This window comes from Trichomycterus rosablanca, chromosome 21 (genome assembly GCF_030014385.1).
Source record: "Trichomycterus rosablanca isolate fTriRos1 chromosome 21, fTriRos1.hap1, whole genome shotgun sequence".
NCBI classification, from domain to species: domain Eukaryota; kingdom Metazoa; phylum Chordata; class Actinopteri; order Siluriformes; family Trichomycteridae; genus Trichomycterus; species Trichomycterus rosablanca.
This window is the reverse complement of record NC_086008.1, coordinates 14,724,956-14,750,899: the sequence shown is the minus strand read 5'-3', so window position 1 is coordinate 14,750,899 and position 25,944 is coordinate 14,724,956. Positions and strand designations below refer to the sequence as shown.

The 25,944-nt window shown below is 41.0% G+C and overlaps 1 protein-coding gene across 1 annotated transcript in view; it reads left to right on the top strand.

The window, feature by feature from the left end:
- parp8 (poly (ADP-ribose) polymerase family, member 8) overlaps positions 1-14,492 on the top strand; it is a 72,577-nt gene extending 58,085 nt beyond the window's left edge. Inside the window, exons 15-26 of the mRNA XM_063017628.1 lie at positions 188-280; positions 366-491; positions 577-642; positions 786-853; positions 1,380-1,428; positions 1,751-1,863; positions 3,847-3,919; positions 6,633-6,702; positions 6,817-6,890; positions 8,236-8,305; positions 8,393-8,477; positions 13,648-14,492. Of these exons, the coding sequence (XP_062873698.1) occupies positions 188-280; positions 366-491; positions 577-642; positions 786-853; positions 1,380-1,428; positions 1,751-1,863; positions 3,847-3,919; positions 6,633-6,702; positions 6,817-6,890; positions 8,236-8,305; positions 8,393-8,477; positions 13,648-13,750 (990 nt within the window). The 3' untranslated portion in view covers positions 13,751-14,492. The remainder of the gene's footprint in view (positions 1-187; positions 281-365; positions 492-576; positions 643-785; positions 854-1,379; positions 1,429-1,750; positions 1,864-3,846; positions 3,920-6,632; positions 6,703-6,816; positions 6,891-8,235; positions 8,306-8,392; positions 8,478-13,647) is intronic.
- Positions 14,493-25,944: the final 11,452 nt, after the last annotated feature.

Genomic DNA, 25,944 nt, shown 5'->3' with positions numbered 1-25,944 from the left:
TTAGATCTTTGTAGCACCTGAGCACTATTTTTTAAATAAACTTGAAGTGGGCATCAAGTAGGGTATCTAGTAGACATTAAATGACTTTATGGAATCATTCTTCTCCTTAAGTCTTGACTGTAAATACCGTTGAACGCAATTCTACCTTTGCTTCTGAATTAAATGTTGACTTTGTGTGTTTTTGCAGCCCACAGTGTGTGAAAGAGAGTTATGTGTCTTTGCCTTCCAAACACTAGGGGTGATGAACGAAGCTGCCGATGAGATTGCCACGGGTGCCCAGGTACACTCGATTGAACACAAACGTCACATTAAACACGAGCATCGAACACGATACCTTATGAATCGTTTCTGAATACGCCCTGCAGGTCGTCGACTTGCTGGTCTCTATGTGTCGCTCTGCTCTGGAATCCCCCAGAAAAGTCGTCATTTTTGAGCCATATCCCTCCGTAGTGGATCCCAGCGATCATCAATCACTGGCCTTCAACCCACGGGTATATTCAGCATTTAATATGGTAAAGTAGCATTGTTGTATGGCAATTGTATATCTCTTTATCTTCATGTTATGCTTGCTTATAGAAAAAGGACTATGATCGAGTAATGAGAGCTCTGGATAGCCTCACGTCTATAAGAGAAATGACCCAGGTATCGTTAAAAATGCATCACCATTACTTTTTGTATTTAATGTACAAGCCCAAATCAGAAAAAGTTGGGACATCATGGAAAATGCAAAAAATTGCAAAAGAAAGTTCTGGAAATAGTTTATGTGTTTCATTTCTTCCAAACAGGCTTCATATCTGGAAATAAAAAAGCAAATGGACAGAGTTGACCCCCTTGCTCACCCGCTTTTGCAATGGTAGGAACCTTATCTGCATGGTCGATCCTGCACCCATAACCCACACACCTGCAAGATAGGAAAAAAACAATCCATTGTGCATATATTTAATCTATGTAGGACAAGCCCACAACAGAGAAAGTGGATAGAAGAGGTATAGTGCAGACATGAGAACTACATGTTTATATGACAAGCCCAGCCAAAAAGGGGGACGCTGTCTAAGGACCCTGGTTAGTAGCTCAAAGGCGCCTTTACAGAAGTATAAAAATGCTGAAATCAGCTTGTGACTCTTCATGCGCAAGACTGGCCTAACACGAGAATCCACTGAAATATGGCTGAATAAGAAAGGGTTGGTGGACTGCGCACATGGAGGACTAATTGGCTATTGGCGATTCAGAGCCGATCTGCTGTCACAAACACCATACACAACCTTTCAGCTCACCAGCAGTACCTGTCTCTCCTATGTATGCGTTTTTATCGTATATTACAATCACTGCTAAAATGATCTGTAACCATTGTGAAAAGAAAACCAATTTGTTGTTTACAGGGTCATATCCAGTAATAGGTCTCACATCGTGAAGCTACCAGTAACCAGAGTAAGTTTCTTTCATTTCTTTACTGATATTAATATGGACAACAGTTTAACACTGGAAGATTAACAGATCTGTGTGATTTACCTTTCTGTAGAAAACAGAAATGTTTACATTTTATGTTTAGGTTGTTTGTAATGGTAAAGCAATGGAATAGCATTATCATGTTCACCTGCCATCTTATGGTAGTCTTATCATTAACACAATAACTGCAGCCATGTTGCAAATTGTGCATCAGATTACTACTTGTCATTTTTTTCATTGTAAATCTTATTGTTGGCAACTAGTTCATTGGAATTGACACAGCATACTCTTTCTATCCCAACAGCAACTAAAATTTATGCACACCCCACACCAGTTCCTCTTACTAAGCAGCCCGCCAGCCAAAGAATCCAACTTCAGAGCTGCCAAAAACCTCTTTGGGAGTACCTTTGCTTTCCAGTAAGTTTCAGCTCTTACATAATGGCTATTGTTCATAATTACTGGTAATAATTACTTATCTATCTATCTATCTATCTATCTATCTATCTATCTATCTATCTATCTATCTATCTATCCATCCATCCATCCATCCATCCATCCATCCATCCATCCATCCATCCATCCATCCATCCATCCATCCATCCATCCATCCATCCATCCATCTATTTATATGTCTAGCCATCCATCCATCCATCTATTTATATGTCTAGCCATCCATCCATCCATCTATCTAGCCATCCATCCATCCATCTATTTATATGTCTAGCCATCCATCTATCCATCTATTTATATGTCTAGCCATCCATCCATCTATCTAGCTATCCATCCATCCATCTATTTATGTCTAGCCATCCATCCATCTATCTAGCCATCCATCCATCCATCCATCTATTTATATGTCTAGCTATCCATCTATTTATATGTCTAGCCATCCATCCATCTATCTAGCCATCCATCCATTCATCTATTTATATATCTAGCCATCCATCCATCTATTTATATGTCTAGCCATCCATCCATCTATTTAATGCTCAGTTTCAACCGAGTACAAAGATGTAGCTTGTCATAAGATACATGCATTATTAATATTATTAATAATGTAGTGAAAATTCCTGCATTTTTTTTATATCGCAATATACTGTATATCTAGCCATCCATCCATCCATTTATATGTCTAGCCATCCATCCATCCATCTATCTATTTATATGTCTAGCCATCCATCCATCCATCCATCTATCTAGCCATCCATCCATCTATCCATCTATCTATATATCTAGCCATCCATCCATCCATCCATCCATCCATCCATCTATCTATCTAGCCATCCATCCATCTATATAGCCATCTACCCATCCATCCATTCATCCATCCATCTATCTATCTAGCCATCCATCCATCTATATAGCCATCTACCCATCCATCCATCCATCCATCCTTCCATCCATCCATCCATCCATCCATCCATCTATCTATCTAGCCATCCATCCATCCATCTATTTATATATCTATCCATCCATCCATCCATCTATCTATCTAGCCATCCATCCATCCATATATCTATATATCTAACCATCCATCCATCAATCTATTTATATATCTAGCCATCCATCCATCCATCTATATAGCCATCTATATAGCCATCCATCCATCCATCCATCCATCTGTCTATCCATTCATCTAAACACACTTCCATCTGACTCTTATTATTTTCTTAATACTGCCTGGTCACTATTCAACCCCTACATAACTATAACTTGTTGCTAGTCTGCATGACCTAAATCTGGGTTACAACATGATTCAACTCAGATAGATTGAGATCTGGGGAGTTTTGGGGCCGAGGCAACACTGTAATCTCCTGATCATGTTTCCAAACAATTCCTGAACAATTTGTGCATTGTAGTATGGGTATGGTGAATTAAACTGCTGAGAAGGTGCACATTTATCAGAGAAGAAGAAGCCATGATGAAGTATACCTTGTGTATGATGGTGTCCATAAATTTCACAACTCTGGCTTTCCCAGTAGCACACACATGCCCAACCATCCACATGAGCTATCAAAAACCCGAATTCAGTGAACCAGAAGACCTTCTTCCTTTGCTCCAGGGTCCAGCTCTGATGCTCGCATGATGTTTCTGTTGTAGCCACGTTCAGTGGTGGGCAGATGTCTAACATGGGCACTTTGACTGGCCTGGAACTATGCAGCCTCTAACACAGAATGGTTTCATGCAATGTGTTATGTCACATTCCCTCTAATTCCTTCTAAACAGTCCATCTGTTGGGTACCAGACTTGATAGTCTTTGCTGGCCTCCAGCATCAGTGAGTCTTGGCTCACCCAAAACTGTTGCTCTATATCTGAAATAATAACTCCGATGGGTCCATAATATACATATGAAATATCACAAGGGGTCTGTGAATTACTGATTTAGTTGTTCTTTTACAGCGGCTCACACATAGAGAACTGGCACTCCATTCTGAGGAACGGCTTGATTGTGGCTTCCAACACAAAACTTCAGGTAAAAACATGTAAAACTTAATTAAGGGATAAAAAAAATTGATCTATCAAACCGTCAACCTGTCCTATAAAAATCCCAAGATGCATCCATTAGTCTAGCCTAGTCCTTTATTAGTCATTGTAGATTGGGGGCCGCCATGTAGAAAAATGCATCAGCAAGGCTCTCAATTGGATTCAGGTCCAGACTCCAAAACTTTGATCTTTATCTGGTGAGGCCATTCTTTTGTTGTTGTGGGGGTATGCTTTGGGTCGTTGAAAGACCAAAATTGACAGACCATAAGGCATTTTTTTCACATGCTTTTGGCAGACTTTATTTTGATGTAGACAGCCCAGGCACAACCAGTGCTAGTCAGCAATTCCTGCAGCTCCTTTAATGTTGCTGTAGGCTTCCTGGCAGCCTCCTGGACCAGTTTCCTTCTTGTCTTTTCATCAGTTTTGGAGATACGTCCAGTTCTTTGTACTATCACTTGTTGATGATGGTCTAAACCAGTGTTTCCCAACCACTGTGCCGTGGCACATAAGTGTGCCGTGAGAAATCATCAGGTGTGCCGTGGAAGATTATCTAATTTGGTACTCTAAGCCAGTGTTTCTCAACCTTTTTTCAGTCACGGCACCCTTTAAAAGTATGCAAAATCTCAAGTCACCCCAGTCTAAAATGTATTAAAAAACTTACACTCTGCATCCCTCGGACTGCTAACACACATGGACACACACCATAAGGTATCATTTAGGGAGGGAGGGGTAAACGTGACTTACTTTTAATGGGAAACCTGAGCCTGGGATGATGCACACAATCGCCCTATTCTGGCAGGGATGGATGAGAATCAGACACGGAGCTCCTGGTCCAGAGCCCTCAGTCGCCCCCTGTACTTGTTCTTGATGCAAGTTACGCTCGAAAAGCTCAGTTCGCTCAATGAACGAATCAGATTTACCATAATTAAACAAGTTTATAGTTTATTTCTCAATTATTTGTCATTATACTAGGAGCACTGCTTCTTTTCTGCATGTTCTCTCTGTAGCTCGGTTACGGCTCTCTCAACTCAAACTCAAAAGAAGCTTTATTTGCATGACAAATAAGGACATTCATATTGCCAAAGCAAGTTAGAGAGAAATAATAAAAATAACAGTAAGAAAGAACAAATATATACAAAACAGCACTTTGGATGTAAATGTGTTTTATAAACAAATTACTTACTTACTAAAACAGTTACAGGTGCAGAAAAATATTATATTAATAAAAACAGTGCAAAATAATAACAAAATTATAATATTTACAGTAATGAGGTAGTAATAACGATCAGTCTCTCTCTCTTTGTGTGTGTGTGTGCGCACATTAACTGATCGTTATTACTACCTCATTAATGTAAATATTATAATTTTTATTGTTAATATTTTGCACTGTTTTTATTATTATTTTATTCTATTTTATATTTTTGCACATGTAACTGTTTTGTATATATTTGTTCTTTCTTACTGTTATTTTTATTATTTCTCTCTAACTTGCTTTGGCAATACGAATGTCCTTATTTGTCATGCCAATAAAGCTTCTTTTGAGTTTTTGTGTGTGTGTGTGTGTGTGTGTCTCGCTCGCTTTCCGTTTTCGGATTTGAATTTCGACAATAAACAGCTCTTATTATGACTGATTAATTCCCTTCACTGATGGAAGCGGAATGGGTGGATTACAGTCGATAAGAATTGCGCAGAAATAAAAAGATATACATATATAGGGGCTTCCAGAGGCGCGACTCGGTTCCTTTTGTTCATTTTAAAGAGCCGTTCAATAGAATCGGATCGTTCGCGAACGACTTATCACTTTTAGAATATTTTGGACGGCACCCCGGTTCAGAAAGGCTGCTCTAAGCGAGCGGCGTGTAGTGACAGGCAGAACAATTACATTCTCTTCCACTAGAGGGCAGTACAACAATACTTTTTGTGACTTTTTTTTTTTGTGGTGTGCCTTGTGATTTTTCTAATGTGAAATATGTGCCGTCGGTCAAAACGGTTGGGAAACACTGGTCTAAACTGAATTCCATGGTATAAATAATGCTTTGGAAATGATTTTGTACCCTTACATTGACTGATACATTTAAACTATGAGATCCCTTTGATGATTTGTAGCTCTTTGTGGAAAACCGCCCCATCCAGGGTGTTACTGTGTGCCTTGCACACATTGAAAAGCTGGGATAGGCTCCAGGCCCCAACGACCCTAACTGGACAGGCGGTTAAGAAAGTGAGTGAGATTATAGGTCACAAAAAGCTGGCATTAAATTAGGGGTGTGGGTGCCCAGGTGGCGCAGTGGGGTATTCCGCTAGTGCACCAGCGCTGAGATTCTGAACTCCCTTAGTATGAATCTCAGCTCTGCTACCGGTCAGCTGGGTGCCCCCTAGCGGGCACAATCAGCAGTGTCTACAATCTACTAAAGTCAGCTGGGTGGGAAAAAACGGACTGAAAAGGGTGTGGGGTCTTCGACGCTGTATGAGGACCCTGGTTAGTACCTCGAGGTGCCTGTACAGAAGTGGAGGACCGCATGCAAATCCACCAAAGTATGGGCGAATTAGAAGGGGACGGTGGACTGTGTGCTTCGGAGGTAGCATGTGTCAGGCGAATATACCCTTCTCAGACATGATCATGGTCCCCAGCAGTGGAAGACTAATTGGTTTCTTTTGATCTGCATTTAAATGTTAATGGTCATCTGATTTCTGTTTGTCTGTAGCTCCATGGTGCCATCTATGGGAGCGGAATCTATCTCAGCCCATTGTCAAGCATTTCCTTCGGTTACTCAGGTTTGTTCGTTTTACATGTTGGTGTGCATCGATAATGTTTTTATAATTTTGTGATCTTATTGTTAGTAAAATGTAATAAAAATTATGACACATTTGCGTATTGGTTCCTTTAAGGGATGAACAAAAAGCAGCAGAAAGTTGCATCCAAGGATGAGACTGCTACAAACAAGACCAATATTCATCTGCAGGTAAAACACACCATACAACAAAGTAAAATAGAGTTTCTTACATTTACTTTGACTTTTATTTAATTGCAGATAGGATAGATATTTTTCATTTATTAATAAGCCTCCATTCCTGCATTTCAGGCCTGCAACACATAAAAAAAAAAAAATTAAGACCACTTTGTAATGTTGCCATTCCTTTTCACCACCCTTAAAAGACGTTTTGGCACTGGCGATACCAAGTGATTTAGTGTTTCAGCTTTTATTTTGTCCCATTCGTCCTGCAAACACATCTTAAGATGCGCAACAGTACGGGGTCGTCGTTGTCGCATTTTCAGGTCAGGACTTCAGGCAGGCCAGTCCAGTACCCATACCCTCTTCCTCCACAGCCATGCCTTTGTAATGTGTGCAGCATGTGGTTTTGCATCGTCTTGTTGAAAAATGCATGGACGTCCCTGGAAAAGACGACGTCTTGAAGGCAGCACATGTTGCTCCAAGATCTCAATGTACTTTTCTGCATTAATGCTGCCATCACAGAAGTGTAAATGACCTTTGCCAAAGGGCACCGACACAACCCCATACCATGACAGACCCTGGCTTTTGGACTTGTTGCTGATAACAGTCTGGATGGTCCTTTTCGTCTTTGGTCTGGAGCACACAGCGTCCATTTTTTCCAAAAAAGACCTGGAATGCTGATTCATCTGACCACAATACACGTTTCCACTGTGTGATAGTCCATCCTAGATGCCTTCATACCCAGAGAAGTTGACGCCGCTTCTGGACATGGTTAACATGAGGCTTCTTTTTTGCACAGTAAAGTTTTAAGTAACATTTGTGCATGTAACTCTGTATTGTAGAGCTTGACAAAGGTTTGCCAAAGTAATCCCTCACCCATGTGGTTATATCAGCTATTGTTGAGTGGCGGTTCTTGATACAGTGCCGTCTGAGGGATGGAAGATCACGGGCGTTCAGCTTAAGCTTGCGCACTTGTCCTTTACACACTGAAATTTCTCCCGATTCCTTGAATCATTTAATGATATTATGCACTGTAGAGGGAGAAATATGCAAATCCCTTCCCTCCCTGGAGATCCTCTGATCATCTTTGCTCATCAGAGTCTCAGCCTTTCCTGGATGCTGCTTTTGTACCAAACCATGATTACAATCACCTGTTTAAAATCGCATCATTATAAAGTTTTTTCACCTCATTACTGGCCCTAAATTGCCCCCGTCCCAACTTTTTTTGGAATGTGTTGCAGGCCTGTAATGCAGGAATGGAGGTTCATCCTGTCTGCAATGAAATGAAAGTCAAAGTAAGTGTAATACTGTCTCAACTTTTTTTGATTTGGGGTTGTATGTTTCTTTCTTCCAGTCACAAAAGAAGGGTCAGCAGCCCCAGTTTCTGCAGAGTCGCAATCTGAAATGTATAGCCTTATGTGAAGGTATAGAATGATACATTTACAGACTGTGTTAATGCTATTTTTTTTTTAATTAGCCTGTGTTTTAAATTTATGATTTCACTTTCCCAGTTATTACTTCAGCGGAGCTTCACAAGCACGGCGACATCTGGGTGGTTCCAAACACCGATCATGTCTGCACGCGATTCTTTTTTGTGTAAGTTAGTGCTAAAGAAGTCTCTCTGATATAAGCTGTTCATAATTCTCTCCACCTTGATTAAAACCTCAGTTGCAGCTAAAGAAAAACAGAACTAAAGCGTGATGCTGCCACCACCATGCTTTACTGTTAGTATGGGGTTATTTTGCTGATGACCTTTTGGAATTATGGTTAAAAAGTTTAACCTTGTATGTAGCCGGGCTTGGAACTGAGCCGGTGCGCAATCCACAGACCCCCTCTTATTCACCCATGCTGATCGGTGGATCCTCACATGTGGCCAGTCTCACACATGTAGAGTCACGAGCTGATCTCAGCGTTCCTCCACTTCCACTAGGGTCCTTACAGAGTGTCAATGACCCCACCCACTTATTAGTCCGGTATTTTCCCACCCAGCAGACTAATGGCCTGCTATAGACTAGTTTGTCTGCTATAGGCCCTGCCAGTTGTGCCCAGCCGACCAGAAGCAGAGCTCTGGGAGTTTAGAATCCCAGCGCTGGTGTGCTAGAGGAATATCCCGCTGTGCCACCGAAGTGCCGTGTAGTTTTTTATGTTCACTGTTTTTATTATTATTATTATTGTAATTTATTACAATTTAGCATTGATGTAAAATATGGACACCTGTTATTTTAGCTGGTCATTTAAACCAGGGGTTTTCAACCCTTCTGTGGACAGAACTGGGCTGACTTGGCTGTCGCTCTGTGGTAGTAAATAGTTTAATAAGTTTAAATAAGGAAAGCAAAGCACACAAGGTGTTTCATATTAGCTGGTGTTTATTTGAAACCGCAGCATTCATTAATAACAGTAAAAATGGAGAGCTGACTGAGGAGAGAAACTCAGAACGTGCACAAGCCAGAGATGTCAGAGTTCGAGTCAAGTAACGAGTCAATATAATATACACAAAACATATATTGGAAATGTAGCATAAAAATAAACAAATAATATGTAAGTTCCGATAAAAAACAACAACAGATTAGTGACTGTATTTTGCTGTTTTACTTCGTGCCTTTACTTTCCTAGGTTTTGTTTTCATTGCAAATCACGGCACAGTGGCCAAAATCCCAAACACAGCAAAAAAATCCATAATACTGCTTACCTGAGCAGTATTATGTTCTTTCAGATGCTCTTAAATTTATAACTGTGTGTGGTCCCATTAGGAATATAATCCATTATTTTGTAAATGTGCTTATAATTAAAAACCTCCAAACTTTTCCTGGTTGTGAAGTAAAACAGGAACTCGTTAGAAAGCCAATCAAGCGCAAAAACTGAATAATGCAAATAACAGCATTTCTTACTAAAAATTACACTCAGAAGGTCTGATTGGTTCAGAAAGCAGTTCTTACAATCGTTAGTGCCAATTCTGTAGGAGTGTTCCATTCCCATTATTTGTTACTGTGAAGTGCACTACGTAGGGTATTCCACCATTTTAAGTAGGGAGCGAGGCTTCATCACTACACCGGAAGCTGGCTGTAACATTTACCCATTGTGTGCGTTGTGGGTTAAGACGGCCGGAGCGTTATTAGAGAGCAGAAAATGACACGATCGGAATAATGTCGGATCATATATATATATATACAGTATGTACATACAGTGTATCACAAAAGTGAGTACACGCCTCACATTTCTGCAAATATTTCATTATATCTTTTCATGGGACAACACTATAGAAATAAAACTTGGATATAACTTAGAGTAGTCAGTGTACAGCTTGTATAGCAGTGTAGATTTACTACTTGTCTTCTGAAAATAACTCAACACACAGCCATTAATGTCTAAATAGCTGGCAACATAAGTGAGTACACCCCACAGTGAACATGTCCAAATTGTGCCCAAATGTGTCGTTGTCCCTCCCTGGTGTCATGTGTCAAGGTCCCAGGTGTAAATGGGGAGCAGGGCTGTTAAATTTGGTGTTTTGGGTACAATTCTCTCATACTGGCCACTGGATATTCAACATGGCACCTCATGGCAAAGAACTCTCTGAGGATGTGAGAAATAGAATTGTTGCTCTCCACAAAGATGGCCTGGGCTATAAGAAGATTGCTAACACCCTGAAACTGAGCTACAGCATGGTGGCCAAGGTCATACAGCGGTTTTCCAGGACAGGTTCCACTCGGAACAGGCTTCGCCAGGGTCGACCAAAGAGGCTGAGTCCACGTGTTCGGCGTCATATCCAGAGGTTGGCTTTAAAAAATAGACACATGAGTGCTGCCAGCATTGCTGCAGAGGTTGAAGACGTGGGAGGTCAGCCTGTCAGTGCTCAGACCATACGCCGCACACTGCATCAACTCGGTCTGCATGGTCGTCATCCCAGAAGGAAGCTGACGCACAAGAAAGCCCGCAAACAGTTTGCTGAAGACAAGCAGTCCAAGAACATGGATTACTGGAATGCCCTGTGGTCTGACGAGACCAAGATAAACTTGTTTGGCTCAGATGGTGTCCAGCATGTGTGGCGGCGCCCTGGTGAGAAGTACCAAGACAACTGTATCTTGCCTACAGTCAAGCCTGGTGGTGGTAGCATCATGGTCTTGGGCTGCATGAGTGTTGCTGGCACTGGGGAGCTGCAGTTCATTGAGGGAAACATGAATTCCAACATGTACTGTGACATTCTGAAACAGAGCATGATCCCCTCCCTTCGAAAACTGCAGTTTTCCAACAGGATAACGACCCCAAACACAACCTCCAAGATGACAACTGCCTTGCTGAGGAAGCTGAAGGTAAAGGTGATGGACTAAACCCAATTGAGCACCTGTGGCGCATCCTCAAGTGGAAGGTGGAGGAGTTCAAGGTGTCTAACATCCACCAGCTCCGTGATGTCATCATGGAGGAGTGGAAGAGGATTCCAGTAGCAACCTGTGCAGCTCTGGTGAATTCCATGCCCAGGAGGGTTAAGGCAGTGCTGGATAATAATGGTGGTCACACAAAATATCGACACTTTGGGCACAATTTGGACATGTTCACTGTGGGGTGTACTCACTTATGTTGCCAGCCATTTAGACATTAATGGCTGTGTGTTGAGTTATTTTCAGAAGACAGTAAATCTACACTGCTATACAAGTTGTACACTGACTACTCTAAGTTATATCCTACTCTAAGTTTTATTTCTATAGTGTTGTCCCATGAAAAGATATAATAAAATATTTGCAGAAATGTGAGGGGTGTACTCACTTTTGTGATACACTGTATATACAGTGTATCACAAAAGTGAGTACACCCCTCACATTTCTGCAAATATTTCATTATATCTTTTCATGGGACAACACTATAGACATGAAACTTGGATATAACTTAGAGTAGTCAGTGTACAACTTGTATAGCAGTGTAGATTTACTGTCTTCTGAAAATAACTCAACACACAGCCATTAATGTCTAAATGGCTGGCAACATAAGTGAGTACACCCCACAGTGAACATGTCCAAATTGTGCCCAAAGTGTCAATATTTTGTGTGACCACCATTATTATCCAGCACTGCCTTAACCCTCCTGGGCATGGAGTTCACCAGAGCTGCACAGGTTGCTACTGGAATCCTCTTCCACTCCTCCATGATGACATCACGGAGCTGGTGGATGTTAGACACCTTGAACTCCTCCACCTTCCACTTAAGGATGCGCCACAGGTGCTCAATTGGGTTTAGTCCATCACCTTTACCTTCAGCTTCCTCAGCAAGGCAGTTGTCATCTTGGAGGTTGTGTTTGGGGTCGTTATCCTGTTGGAAAACTGCCATGAGGCCCAGTTTTGGAAGGGAGGGGATCATGCTCTGTTTCAGAATGTCACAGTACATGTTGGAATTCATGTTTCCCTCAATGAACTGCAGCTCCTCAGTGCCAGCAACACTCATGCAGCCCAAGACCATGATGCTACCACCACCATGCTTGACTGTAGGCAAGATACAGTTGTCTTGGTACTTCTCACCAGGGCGCCGCCACACATGCTGGACACCATCTGAGCCAAACAAGTTTATCTTGGTCTCGTCAGACCACAGGGCATTCCAGTAATCCATGTTCTTGGACTGCTTGTTTTCAGCAAACTGTTTGCGGGCTTTCTTGTGCGTCAGCTTCCTTCTGGGATGACGACCATGCAGACCGAGTTGATGCAGTGTGCGGCGTATGGTCTGAGCACTGACAGGCTGACCTCCCACGTCTTCAACCTCTGCAGCAATGCTGGCAGCACTCATGTGTCTATTTTTTAAAGCCAACCTCTGGATATGACGCCGAACACGTGGACTCAACTTCTTTGGTCGACCCTGGCGAAGCCTGTTCCGGGTGGAACCTGTCCTGGAAAACCGCTGTATGACCTTGGCCACCATGCTGTAGCTCAGTTTCAGGGTGTTAGCAATCTTCTTATAGCCCAGGCCATCGTTGTGGAGAGCAACAATTCTATTTCTCACATCCTCAGAGCGTTCTTTGCCATGAGGTGCCATGTTGAATATCCAGTGGCCAGTATGAGAGAATTGTACCCAAAACACCAAATTTAACAGCCCTGCTCCCCATTCACACCTGGGACCTTGACACATGACACCAGGGAGGGACAACGACACATTTGGGCACAATTTGGACATGTTCACTGTGGGGTGTACTCACTTATGTTGCCAGCTATTTAGACATTAATGGCTGTGTGTTGAGTTATTTTCAGAAGACAGTAAATCTACACTGCTATACAAGCTGTACACTGACTACTCTAAGTTATATCCAAGTTTCATGTCTATAGTGTTGTCCCATGAAAAGATATAATGAAATATTTGCAGAAATGTGAGGGGTGTACTCACTTTTGTGATACACTGTATATATATTTAATTGTCACACGTAACTAATGTTGCTGACTTTTGTTGTCCACAAGTCATTTTATGCGAGTCACGAGTCTCTGGCACAAGCTTTGCTTCATACAAATCGACTCCTGAATTACTTATAGCAATATTGTGAACAGAGCATCTCCCACTATACACCTCTTTTAAAGACACACACACACGTCCTATAAAAGCAGTCATTTTTTGTCACCAATTTAGGGAGACTAATCAAACATGTCTCCTGTGGGTAAAAAATTAATTACTTTAGTAATTGAAGACCTCGATTCAAACCATTAAAAGAACTGTGCAAATAATAAAATAAATAAATAAATGTTGCTTAATAAAAAAAAAGTCCAACAATCTCTACTAACAACGTCTTGTTTTGTTCATAGTTATGAGGACGGACAGGTGGGCGACACGAGCATTAACACACAGGATCCCGGGATCAATCGGGAGATCTTAAGAGTCATCGGAAATCAGACGGCCACGGGATAGTGAATTCAGACGCAATACCGCCGCCTACACCTGCCTTCCTGTCTCACATGTTTCACACAACACACAAAAAGTCATTTCTGGTGTACGCTATTCATACCCAGTGGAGTCCGATGTGTTTTTACGATGTGACACTGGCTAATCAAATTAAGCTTGTTAGGCTGCGTTCACAATAACGTTCTTGGCATCTGTCTAAAAACCCATAAATATTTGATACTTAGTTCTGTCGTGGATTGGGACACAGCTGCTTGCAATGTATTCTCATTTATGTATACGGTATGATAAAGTATGATTCTTTTACACCAGCCAGCGGTGGATTCTCACAGAGAGCCATACCGCAGTAAGAAGAAACCCCATTCAACCTCTCATCCTTCAGACACAGCCAATTGAGATTCAAACTGAGCTCAAGATTGTGAGCTTGAGATCTTCTTGGTACCGGACTACCATATTAGACCACAGCGCCACCTATGCTCCACCAGTAGGTTTTCGACGATGCAGAAAATGTCATTGTGAACACAGCCTGGCAGATTCTACACAAGCAAGAACACCACACCAGCAGAATCTTTCAAATACAGAAAGGTTTGTACTCACACATGACGCCTAAATTGCTGCAATGCAAATGGTGTAAAAAATCATCAATAATTTGTAGACCAGATTTTGAAATTTCAGAGACGACTAACAGTTTTTCTGTTCGTTATGTGCCACTGGTTTCTTTTATGTTTGTGTATTTGCCACACTGAGGCATAACATTATAACCACCTTCCTAATATTGTCTTGGTCCTCCTTTTGCTGCCAAAACAGCCCTGACCCGTCGAGGCATGGATTCCACTAGACCCCTGAAGGTGTGCTGTGGTATCAGGCACCAAGATGTTAGCAGCAGATCCTTTAACTCCTGTAAGTTGTGAGGTGGGGCCTCCATGAATCTGACTTGTTTGTCCAGCATATCCAACAGATGCTCGATTAGATTGAGATCTGGGGAATTCCGAGGTTTAGTCAACACCTCAAACTCGTTGTTGTGCTCTTCAAACCATTACTGAACCTGGCAGGGTGCAGCATCCTGCTAAAAGAGGCCACAGCCATCAGGGAATAGCGTTTCCATGAAAGGGTGTACATGGTCTGCAACGATGCTTGGGTAGGTGGTACGTGTCAAAGTAACCTGCCATCCACATGGATGGCAGGACCCAAGGTTTCCCAGCAGAACATTGCCCAAAGCATCACACTGCCTCCCATGGTCGCCTTCTTCCCATAGTGCATCCTGGTGCCATGTGTTCACCAGGTAAGCAACGCACCCCACAACCCACAAGAGCTGCAGTTTTGGAGATACTCTGACCCAGTCGTCTAGCCATCGCAATTTGGCCCGTCAAACTGTTTTTCCTGTTTCTAACACACCAACTTTGAGGAAAAAATGTTCACTTGCTGCCTAATATATTCCACCCACTAACAGGTGCCGTGATGAAGAGCTAATCAGTGTTATTCATTTTACCTGTCAGAAGAACTGCAGATCTTGCTCACCTCATATGTGTAGCTTAGTGGTTAAGCTACTGGAAAAGTGATCAGATCGTTGCTGGTTCACGTTCCTACTGTTTGGCCCTTAAGGAAGGCCCTTGTAAATTGCTTACATCATGTTTGGTCATAATGGGTAGTTGCTTTAGATAAAAGTGTCTGCTAAACGCTATCACTTTGGACAAGGGTAGCCTAGTGGGTAGAGCTTTGGGCTGTCAATTGCAAGGGGGTTAGAATCTAAGCTCTGCTGTACAGCCATTGTTGGGCCCTTGAGCAAAGCCCTTATGCCTCTCAGCTCTCCTTTACCCTAAGCTCTGACTCTGACAGTGCTTATCATCCCATCAGTAGAAGAACTAAAGAAGGGTTAAAGTGGCATCCATGAGGGAGTTGCTTGTCTCAACACCTCTACTTTGCCAGTAACACCTTGACAATAAAATACACATTACAAAGCTAATGCAGCATTTTACAACAAGAACATCATACCAGCAGTCAAACCTGGTGGATGCTGCCTTCCAGGTCTGGGTGACTTCAAGAAGTGGAACAGTTATTAGAACCAAAATATTCCAATGAACGTAGTTGGTTCTGAACGTCTGGTCAATGGAGTTGGGCAACAAAATAACCATCCAAAGCACAAAATTGAGGTTTATGACTTAAACCCCTTTAGGATGCTGTGGCCTTAAAACCTATCAAGCAATGTTTAACCAGCAAGGTTGGCACAACCAGTTCAATTATTGGTGCAATTATTGGTTCCACATAGGAAATATACATGTATAACCTTTTCCTTGATTGGTTTTCTTGTTTTTTTGTCTGATATTGCATTGTGTTTGAAGATCTAAGACCATTTAGTGTGACAAATACGCAAAAATGAAAGGACATCATGATTGGGCGAATACTTCTTTCCTTATAACCTTTTTGAGATCACACGTCTCTGCATGACTGATCGTCTCGTCTTTGAATTCAGCTAATCAATAGCTTTCTTTAATCCACAAAGTTGAATCAGTCCATCTGGATACAGGTTTGTTGTAGAGATACGTTTCGTGCACTCATGCAAGTGATTTCTTCAGTCTGAGCTGGTGCTGAATACCCCAACCTTATATGCAGGCAATTTGCATAACAATGAAACCGGTGATCAGGTCCATATGCAAATCACAATGACCATTAATTACAATGGTCATGTGTGCCCTTCACATACGTATGATTGGGGTATAGCTCCAATCACGGCGTTGTAAGATGGTAAGAGATGTACTCTCAGCCCCTCCTCGGTTAAGAGATGGTCGTTCCCTCTTCACATAGACGGCCTCTTTGACTCCTCGTTCAAACCAGCGTTCCTCCTTGTCAAGGATCTGCACATCTTCATCATTAAATTAGTAGCCACTGGCTTGCAGGTGAGTGTAAACCGCAGAGTTCTGGCCAGAAGGGGTTGATCTTCTATGTTGGGCCATCCGTTTCGCCAGTGGTACAATTCCCGGCAACACTACGTTATTCTGTTTGTGTCGAGGGACTTGGTCCTTAGGGTGAACTAATTTCTGGTGTAGCATATTTTTGGGTTTGAAAGCAACTGAATTGCGGTGTTTGGAGAATATGCGTCTCAATTGTTCTACTATTCCCGCCACATACGGAATCACCACTGGTTTCTTCTCCCTTTGATCCACTAGAGCAGTGCTTGGGCATTTTTCCAGCTTTTATGAATGCCCAGTTGGGATAACCACATTCACCCAGGGCCTCCAATGTTGATCCCCACTCTGATTGAGGAGAACGAAGCTAATTCACGCCCCCTCCGACACGCGGGCAGCAAGCTGTATGCATCTTATCACCTACACTTTTGACGAGTGCAGCTCAGCACTGTGTACGGAGAGACACACCCTGACAGCACTCTTTTCTCATCTCTGTGCAGGCGCCATCGATCAGCCAGCAGAGGTCGTAATTGCATTAGTTATGAGCGAGACCCTATCCGTCTTAATCCCACCCATATCTGAACAACAGGCCAATCGTTGTTCATGTGGCCGCAGAGCTGAGATTCGATACGATGTATTCGAGATCCCAGCTCTGGTTCCAGTGTATGTTTTTACCACTGCGCCATCTGAGCGGCCGTCACCCAGGGCCTTCTTAATATGAGATTTCATCGGTCATTGTAATTTGCATATGGACCTGATCACCGGTTTCATTGTTACGCAATGGGCGATGATTGGTCGTAATGCAAATCAACTGCATATAAGGTTGGGGTATTCACCATCAGCTCAGACTGAAGAAGTCACTTGGGTGAGTGATGAAACGTATCTCTACAACAACTTGTGTTCAGATGAACTGATTCAACTTAATCTGTTTCCCTTTCATTACAGTGTACATTTGGTCATTTACACTGATCTGGTCGTCAGTCCTACAACACAGTTATGCAGCTGAAACCTGCATGGTTCAACCCGGTCGTAGAGATGAGCACAGGCAAAAAAACAAAAGCACTAGGTGCTGTACAAGAGTGGTGCTTCGGATCAGTGACACCGTGTGTCCTGGTCGTAATTTAACAAGCTAGCATTTTGGGGATATTTCTTTCTTTGTGGTGGCACGCCGTTCTTCATTGTTTACTTAAAGTTGCACTTTAAAAGTACAACTACTCTTTGTTTATACAGAAGGTGTGATATGCACTTTACTTTCTCAATGCAAGCTTTTAGTTCTGAGTTTATTATCTTAAAATGCCTTTAATTCGATTCAGATTCGATTTCATATTGACTTAAATTCATGCAAGTATCCCTGGTGTTGGAGACATTAAGGATGCAGTGTTTACAGTTTCCATGTTCTGATCAGCCATAACATTAAAACCACCTCCTTGTTTCTACACTCACTGTCCATTTTATCAGCTCCACTTACCATATAGAAGCACTTTGTAGTTCTACAATTACTGATTGTTGTCCATCTGTTTTTCTGCATGCTTTGTTAGCCCCCTTGCATGACCCCCAAAGGACCACCACAGAGCAGGTATTATTTAGGTGGTGGGTCATTCTAAGCACTGCAGTGACACTGACATGGTGCTGTGTTAGTGTGTGTTGTGCTGGTATGAATGGATCAGACACAGCAGCGCTGCTGGAGTTTTTAAATACCGTGTCCACTCACTACACACTCTATTAGACACTCCTACCTAGTTGATCCACCTTGTAGATGTAAAGTCAGAGACGATCGCTCATCTATTGCTGCTGTTTGAGTAGGTCATCTTTTAGACCTTCATCAGTAATCACAGATGGCTGGATATCTTTGGCTGGTGGACTGTTCTCAGTCCAGCAGTGACAGTGAGGTGTTTAAAAACTCCATCAGCGCTGCTGTGTCTTATCCACTCATACCAGCACAACACACACAAACACACCACCACAATGTCAGTGTCACTGCAGGGCTGAGAATGATCCACCACCCAAATGATACCTGCTCTGTGGTGGTCCTGGGAGAGTCCTGACCATTGAAGAAAAGCATGAAAGGGGGCTAACAAAGCATGCAGAGAAACAGATGGACGGCAGTCAGTAATTGTAGAAATACAAAGAGCTGATACAATGAACAGTGAGTGTAGACACAAGGAAATGGTTTTAAAGTTGTGGCTGATCGATGTATATGCTACTTGTTAGTAGCTCTTGGTTTACACTTCATCAGTTGCTGTTTGTCATTTATTGTCGATACAAAACAAGCAGTATTTAATATATATTTGGATGACAGTGAGAGAAAAGAAAATGCATGTTGGTTCTCTTACATTTTGTCAGATTGTGTTTATAGTTTATAGTTCTTTGTTAATAGAAATGATGACAAGAACTGGCACCCAGTTGTAAAATCTTTTAACGTTAAGGTAAATCAAGGCAGAATAAAATGTTTGCAGCTTGTTTCTGTTTTCCAATCCAAATGAAGTACAATTTATTAATTACACTGATTTACAAGGTTTTCGTTTCCTTTACAGTTTTTAGTGTTCCAAATAGACTTTTTGATGCTGATCACAGAAATGACTTCGAAATTTTCACATCACATACACCACAGAAATGGCCAATACAGCCAAGCCGGAAAGTCTGCACATCCCTTTCCCCTTCCAACGTTTTATTACATCACAGTGTGCCCACCCTTTTCACTGATCCTGCTTGAGATGTTTCTACAATTCAATTGGAGTCCACCTGTGGTAAATTCAATTGATTGGACATGATTGTGGATCGCCACCTGCCTATATAAGGTCCCACAGTTGACAGTGCATATCAAAGCAAACTTCAAGCCATGGGGTCAAAGCAATTATCTACAGACCTCAAAACAGGATTGTGTCAAGGCATAGATCTGGAGAAGGGTACAGAAAAATTGCTGCAGCATAGTAGCCACCATCATTTGTAAATGGAAGAAGTTTGGAACCACCAAAAATCTTCCTAGACTTGCCCGCCCGGCCAAACCGAGCGATCTGGGAAGACGGGCCTTGGTCAGGGAGGTGAGCAGGAACCCGAGGGTCACTCTGACAGAGCTCCAGCGTATCCTTGTGGAGATGAGAGAACCTATCAGAAGATCAACCATCCAGGCAGCACTCCACAAATCACATCTTTATGGTAGAGTGGCCAGATGGAAGTCACGCCTTAGTAAAAGGCACATGACAGCCCGATTGGAGTCTCAAACCATAAGAAACAAGATTCTCTGGTCTGACGAAACCAAAATTTAACTTGTCCTTGAGCGGCCCAGCCAGAGCCCAGACCTAAATCCAGTCGAACATCTGTGGAAGGAGCTGAAAATGGCTGTGTACCGACGCTCCTCATCCAACCTGACAGAGCTTGCAAGGATATGCCTAGAGGAATGAGCAAAAATGTCCAGAAACAAGTGTGCCAAACTCGTAGCTTCTTTCCCAAGACGTCTTGAGGCTGTACTTGCTGCCAACGGTGCGTCAACCAAGTATTAGGCTAAGGGTGTGTACAGATATGTAACCCCTAAGTAAACGATTTGCATATTTTCTAAACCCTGTTTGATGTTTGAGCCAAAAAAAGAGAACTCAATCTATTATAGAATGAGTCTGTAACGTAATAAAACGTGGAGAAGGTGAAAGGGGTGTGCAGACTTTCCAGCTTGACTGTATGCCGCTGGACACAGGACAAAGCTTAATAAATATAGCAGACATTATACAACGATCAGCCATAACATTAAAAACACCTCCTTGTTTCTACACTCACTGTCCATTTTATCAGCTCCACTTACCATATAGGAGCACTTTGTAGTTCTACAATTACTGACTGTTGTCCATCTGTTTCTCTACATACCTTTTTAGCCTGCTTTCACTCTGTTCTTCAATGGTCAGGACCCCCACAGGACCACTACAGAGCAGGTGTTATTTAGGTGGTGGATCATTCTCAGCACTGCTGTGACACTGACATGGTGGTGGTGTGTTAGTGTGTGTTGTGCTGGTATGAGTTTTTAAATACCGTGTCCACTCACTGTCCACTCTATTAGACACTCATGCTTAGTTGGTCCACCCTGTAGATGTAAAGTCGAAGATCGCTCATCTATTGCTGCAGTTTGTTGCTTCATCTGTGAGATCTTCATCAGTGGTCACAGGACGCTGCCCACGGGGCGCTGTTGGCTGGATATTTATGGTTGGTGGACTATTCTCAGTCCAGCAGGGACAGTGAGGTGTTACCAGCACAACACACACTAACACACCACCACCATGTCAGTAGTCTGTAGTGGTCCTGGGAGAGTCCTGACCAATGAAGAACAGCCTGAAAGAGAGCTAACAAAGTATGCAGAGAAACAGATGGACTACAGTCAGTAATTGTAAAACTACAAAGTGCTTCTATATGGTAAGTGGAGCTGAAAACATGGACAGTGAGTGTAGAAACAAGGAGGTGGTTTTAATGTTATGGTTGATCAGTGTAAATACATACTGTATGTGTTCAGCGTGTTAAAATCTACTTGTTTCACTAGAAACTATATAATTAACAAAATAACTAACTTAACTCAGCATTAGTTAAGTTAGTTAAGCCGTAGCCTAGTGGTTAAGGCACAGGACTAGTAATCCAAAGGTTGCTGGTTCAAGCCCCACCACTGCTAGGTTGCTGCTGTTGGGCCCTTGAGCAAGGCCCTTAACCCTCAATTGCTCAGACTGTATACTGAGCTTTGTCAGTAAGTCGCTTTGGATAAAGGCGTCTGCTAAATGCTGAAAATGTAAATGTAGTTGTTTTTATATCTTTGAAATTATGAAATCAATACGTTGTGAAAGTATCATCACTTGGATTAATTAAAACAATCAGAGCTGGTGATATCTGCTGGTGACAGGTAGATAATTAATGTTTTTAATTATATTATGTAACCCAGTTTACACTGAGGTCCAGAGGAAAGATATTTCATCATCATCAACATCATCATCAACTCTTGATAAGGCAGTTATGTTACGTTCACACAGCTTATTGTGCTTAGTGTTACGTTTGTTTGGTTTTGCATATTTTACCAACTACAGGATCATGCCACTTAGCATTTGGTGCCTTACAGGAAAGGATTATTGGAAAATGTCTATCAATACTGTACATACTGTAAATACTGCCAGAACAATATTCTGAACTATTTTCTGTATTGAGTTTTTTTCTTTATTTCACAAACAAAAGCTTTGAAGCTTTGTGTAAGTTTTAAAATGTAGCTTATGTACCAGTTTATGTTCATTAAATTTGCTTTGAAATCCCACACGTGTGTTATATTTTTTCCCTGTAACATAAGCAAGTCATCCGACCACAATACACGTTTCCACTATGTGATGGTCCATTCTACAACCCCTGGCAAAAATTATGGAATCACCACTCTTGGAAGATGTTCTTTCAATTGTTTAATTTTGTAGAAAAAAAAAAAATCACAGACATGCCACAAAACTATCATTTCTCAAACTGTCAACCCTCTGGCATTAAGAAACAATAAAAAAAGAAACAAATATAATAGTTGTGGTCAGTCACAATTGCTTTTTTTTTAGATCAAGTAGAGGAAAAAAATATGGAATCACTCAAATCTGAGGAAAAAATTATGGAATCATTAGAAAACACTGCACCATTATTACTTTGTTGCACCACCTCTGGCTTTTATAATGGTTTAAACTCTCTGAGGCATGGAGTTAACTAATGACAAACAGTATTCTTCATCAATCTGCCTTCAACTGTCTCTTACTGCTGTTGCCAGATCAGCTTTGCAGGTTGGAACCTTGTCATTGACCATTTTCTTCAATTTCCACCAGAGATTTTCAAATGCATTGAGATCCGGACTATTTGCAGGCCATGCCATTGACATTATATGTTTTCTTGAAGGAAAGTTTTCACGTCCTTTGCCCTATGGCAAGATGCATTATCATCTTGAAAAATGAAGTCATCATCACCAAACATCCTTTCAACTGATGGAATAAGAAAAGCGTCCAAAATTTCAATGTGGACTTTGGCATTTATTGAAGACCATCTCCCCTGTGCCTTTACCCGACATGCAGGCCCATATCATCAACAACTGTGGAAATTAACATGTTTTCTTTAGGCAGTTATCTTCATAAATTTCATTGGACAGACACCAAACAAAAGTTTCAGCATCATCACCTTGCCCAATGCAGATTCGCGATTCATCACTGAAGATCACTTTTATCCAGTCACCCACAGTCCACGATTGCTTTTCTTTAGCCTACTTTAACCTTGTTCTTTTCTTTTTAGGTGTTAATGATGGCTTTTGTTTGGCTTTTCTGTATGTAAATCCCATTTCTTTTAGGTGATTTCTTACAGTTCAGTCACAGACATTGACTCCACTTTCTGGCCACTTGTTTCTCATTTGTTTTGTTGTGCATTTTCTGTTTTCAAGACATATTGCTTTAAGTTTTCTATCTTGATGCTTTGATGTCTTACTTGGTCTACCAGTATGCTTCCCTTTTACAACCTTCCCATTTTGTTTGTACTTGGTCCAGATTTTAAACACAGCTTACTGGGAACAACCAACATCTTTTGCGACATTCCACAATGATTTATCTTCTTGAAGGAGTTTATAATCCTCTCATTTGTTTCAACCGACATATCTTGTGTTGGAACCATGATTCATGACAATCTGCTTTGTGCAACAGCTCTCCGAGGTGTAAGCACTCTTTTTAAACTGAAGAATAATTAGCAAATCTAATCTGCTGCAGATGTTTTGTTTTTAAACTGCAAATTACAGAGTGATTCCATAATTTTTTCCTCAGATTTGAGTGATTCCATATTTTTTTCCTCTACTTGATCTAAAAAAAGCAATTGTGACTGACCACAACTATTATATTTGTTTCTTTTTTTTATTGTTTCTTAATGCCAGAAGGTTGACATTTTGAAAAATGATAGTTTTGTGGCATGTCTGTGATTTATTTTTTTTCTACAATATTAAACAATTGACAGAACATCTTTCAAGAGTGGTGATTCCATAATTTTTGCCAGAGGTTGTAGATGCCTCCGAGCCCAGAGAAGTCAACGCTGCTTCTGGACATGGTTAACATAAGGCTTCTTTTTTGCACAGTTAAGTTTTAAGTGGTATTTGTGCATGTAACTCTGTATTGTAGTGCTTGACAAAGGTTTGTCGAAGTAATCCCTCGCCCATGTGGTTATATCAGCTATTGTTGAGTGGCGGTTCTTGATGCAGTGCCGCCTGAGGGATCGAAGATCACAAGCGTTCAGCCAGGGCTAGTAATAAGGTGAAATACTATATAATGATGTGATTCCAAACAGGTGATTGTAATCATGGTTTGGTACAAAAGCAGCATCCAAGAAAGGCTGAGTCTTTGATGAGCAGCAATGGCCAGAGGATCTCCAGTTTGTCAACAAATGCAGGAGAAAATTATTTAAATGAACCTCAAAGAAAGGTTAGAAGGGATTTGCATATTTCTTCCTCTACAGTGCATAATATCATTAAACCATTCAAGGAATCGGGAGGAATTTCAGTGCGTAAAGGCCAAGAACGCAAGCTTAAGTTGAACACTTGTGATCTTCGATCCCTCAGACGGCACTGTATCAAGAACTGCCACTCAACAATAGCTGATATAACCACATGGGCGAGGGATTACTTCGACAAACCTTTGTCAAGCACTACAATACAGAGTTACATGCACAAATACCACTTAAAACTTAACTGTGCAAAAAAGAAGCCTTATGTTAACCATGTCCAGAAGCAGTGTCGACTTCTCTGAGCTCAGAGGCATCTAGGATGGACCATCACACAGTCGAAACGTGTATTGTGGTCAAATTAATCAGCATTCCAGGTCTTTTTTGGAAAAAATAGACGAAAGACTATTACTGTTACCTGATACTGTTATCAGCAACAAGTCAGGGTCTGTCATGGTATGGGGTTGTGTCAGTTCCCTTGGCAAAGGTACTTAATATTTTTATTTTATTTGGTTGTTTATAATAAAATGACACAGGTTTAGCAGAATATTGAGTATAAGCATAAGTAGATAGTTATATTTAAATACATTTATTTACATATACATAATATGTAATAATCATGGGTGTGTACAATATTTTATTATTTATTTTTCAGACAAAATAGGAGAAAAACATAATTACATTAATAGGGATGCAAAGAAAAAATTAAATGTAATAGTAATAATAACAATAATATTTAATACATAAGTAGTGAGAGCATGACAAGACAAATATTGACTTTAGTGTTTTGGTGGCTTTTCCACATCCTTCAGAAACACAGTGAAGAGACACTTTTAGTTTGTAAATCTACATTTTTGAGTGATTTGGCAAGTAAAAAAATAAAATTATTAAGAACAAAGTATTTGTGACTTCATTAATATAATCACAACAGCGACCAGTCTGAGTTTAATTGCATTCTAGTTTTAATAACGACGCCTAATTCATTACCCTATCCACCATGAATGGACTAAACCATTTAACGTTAAGCTGGAGGGGGCACAGCTGACATAGCACAACTTACATTGCTGTTGGTGTTGTATCTCAAACGTTTTTTAAAAAAATAAAACAACATTCCATAAACATAGATACTTAATTAAGAATGTTTACTAAGCGTGATGATATGATACAAAATAATATGAATGATAAACAACCAGTGTTGGTTCCTGTCTCCTTCGAGGTACTTGGTATCATCCTAACATTCCCGCGCTGACAGCCCATGTTTGTTTAACTATGCCGTATTATCTGTGTTCAAACGAGTTTAAGATCAGTACAAATGTAGAACTAATGTATAACTAATGAAAGGAAACACACGTGCACTTAAGTATACTCATGAAGGATGCCAATATATGGCTAAGAACATTAGGTAAGGTGATATTGTGATTTACTTTAACCCTTTGAATGCATAAATCAAGTCAATAGTGCCCAAGACCACAATTTTCCCCATGCACACTGCAATATAATTAGTGTACCTAATGTTTATTTGCACTTGTACACATTAAGCATTGCATAATACTTTGATTGCACAGCCAGCACATATTGTTTTATGCTTTAATAGTGTTCTAAGCTTTTATTGCTCATACATTTTACATTTGCCACATTCTCTGCACAGAAGCATGTTGCAACTCAAAAATAATGCATTAAAATCAATAGAGTGACTGTTCAGAAAGAAGCATTTAAAGGCTTAATTGATAAACAGGTTCCCAACCTAGCTCACCATTACTTTTGACCCCTCATAACCCATGTAAAATTAAACAACAACTCTCAGATTAGATACTAACTTATATTAGAGTCCAGATTTGTATTAGAGAA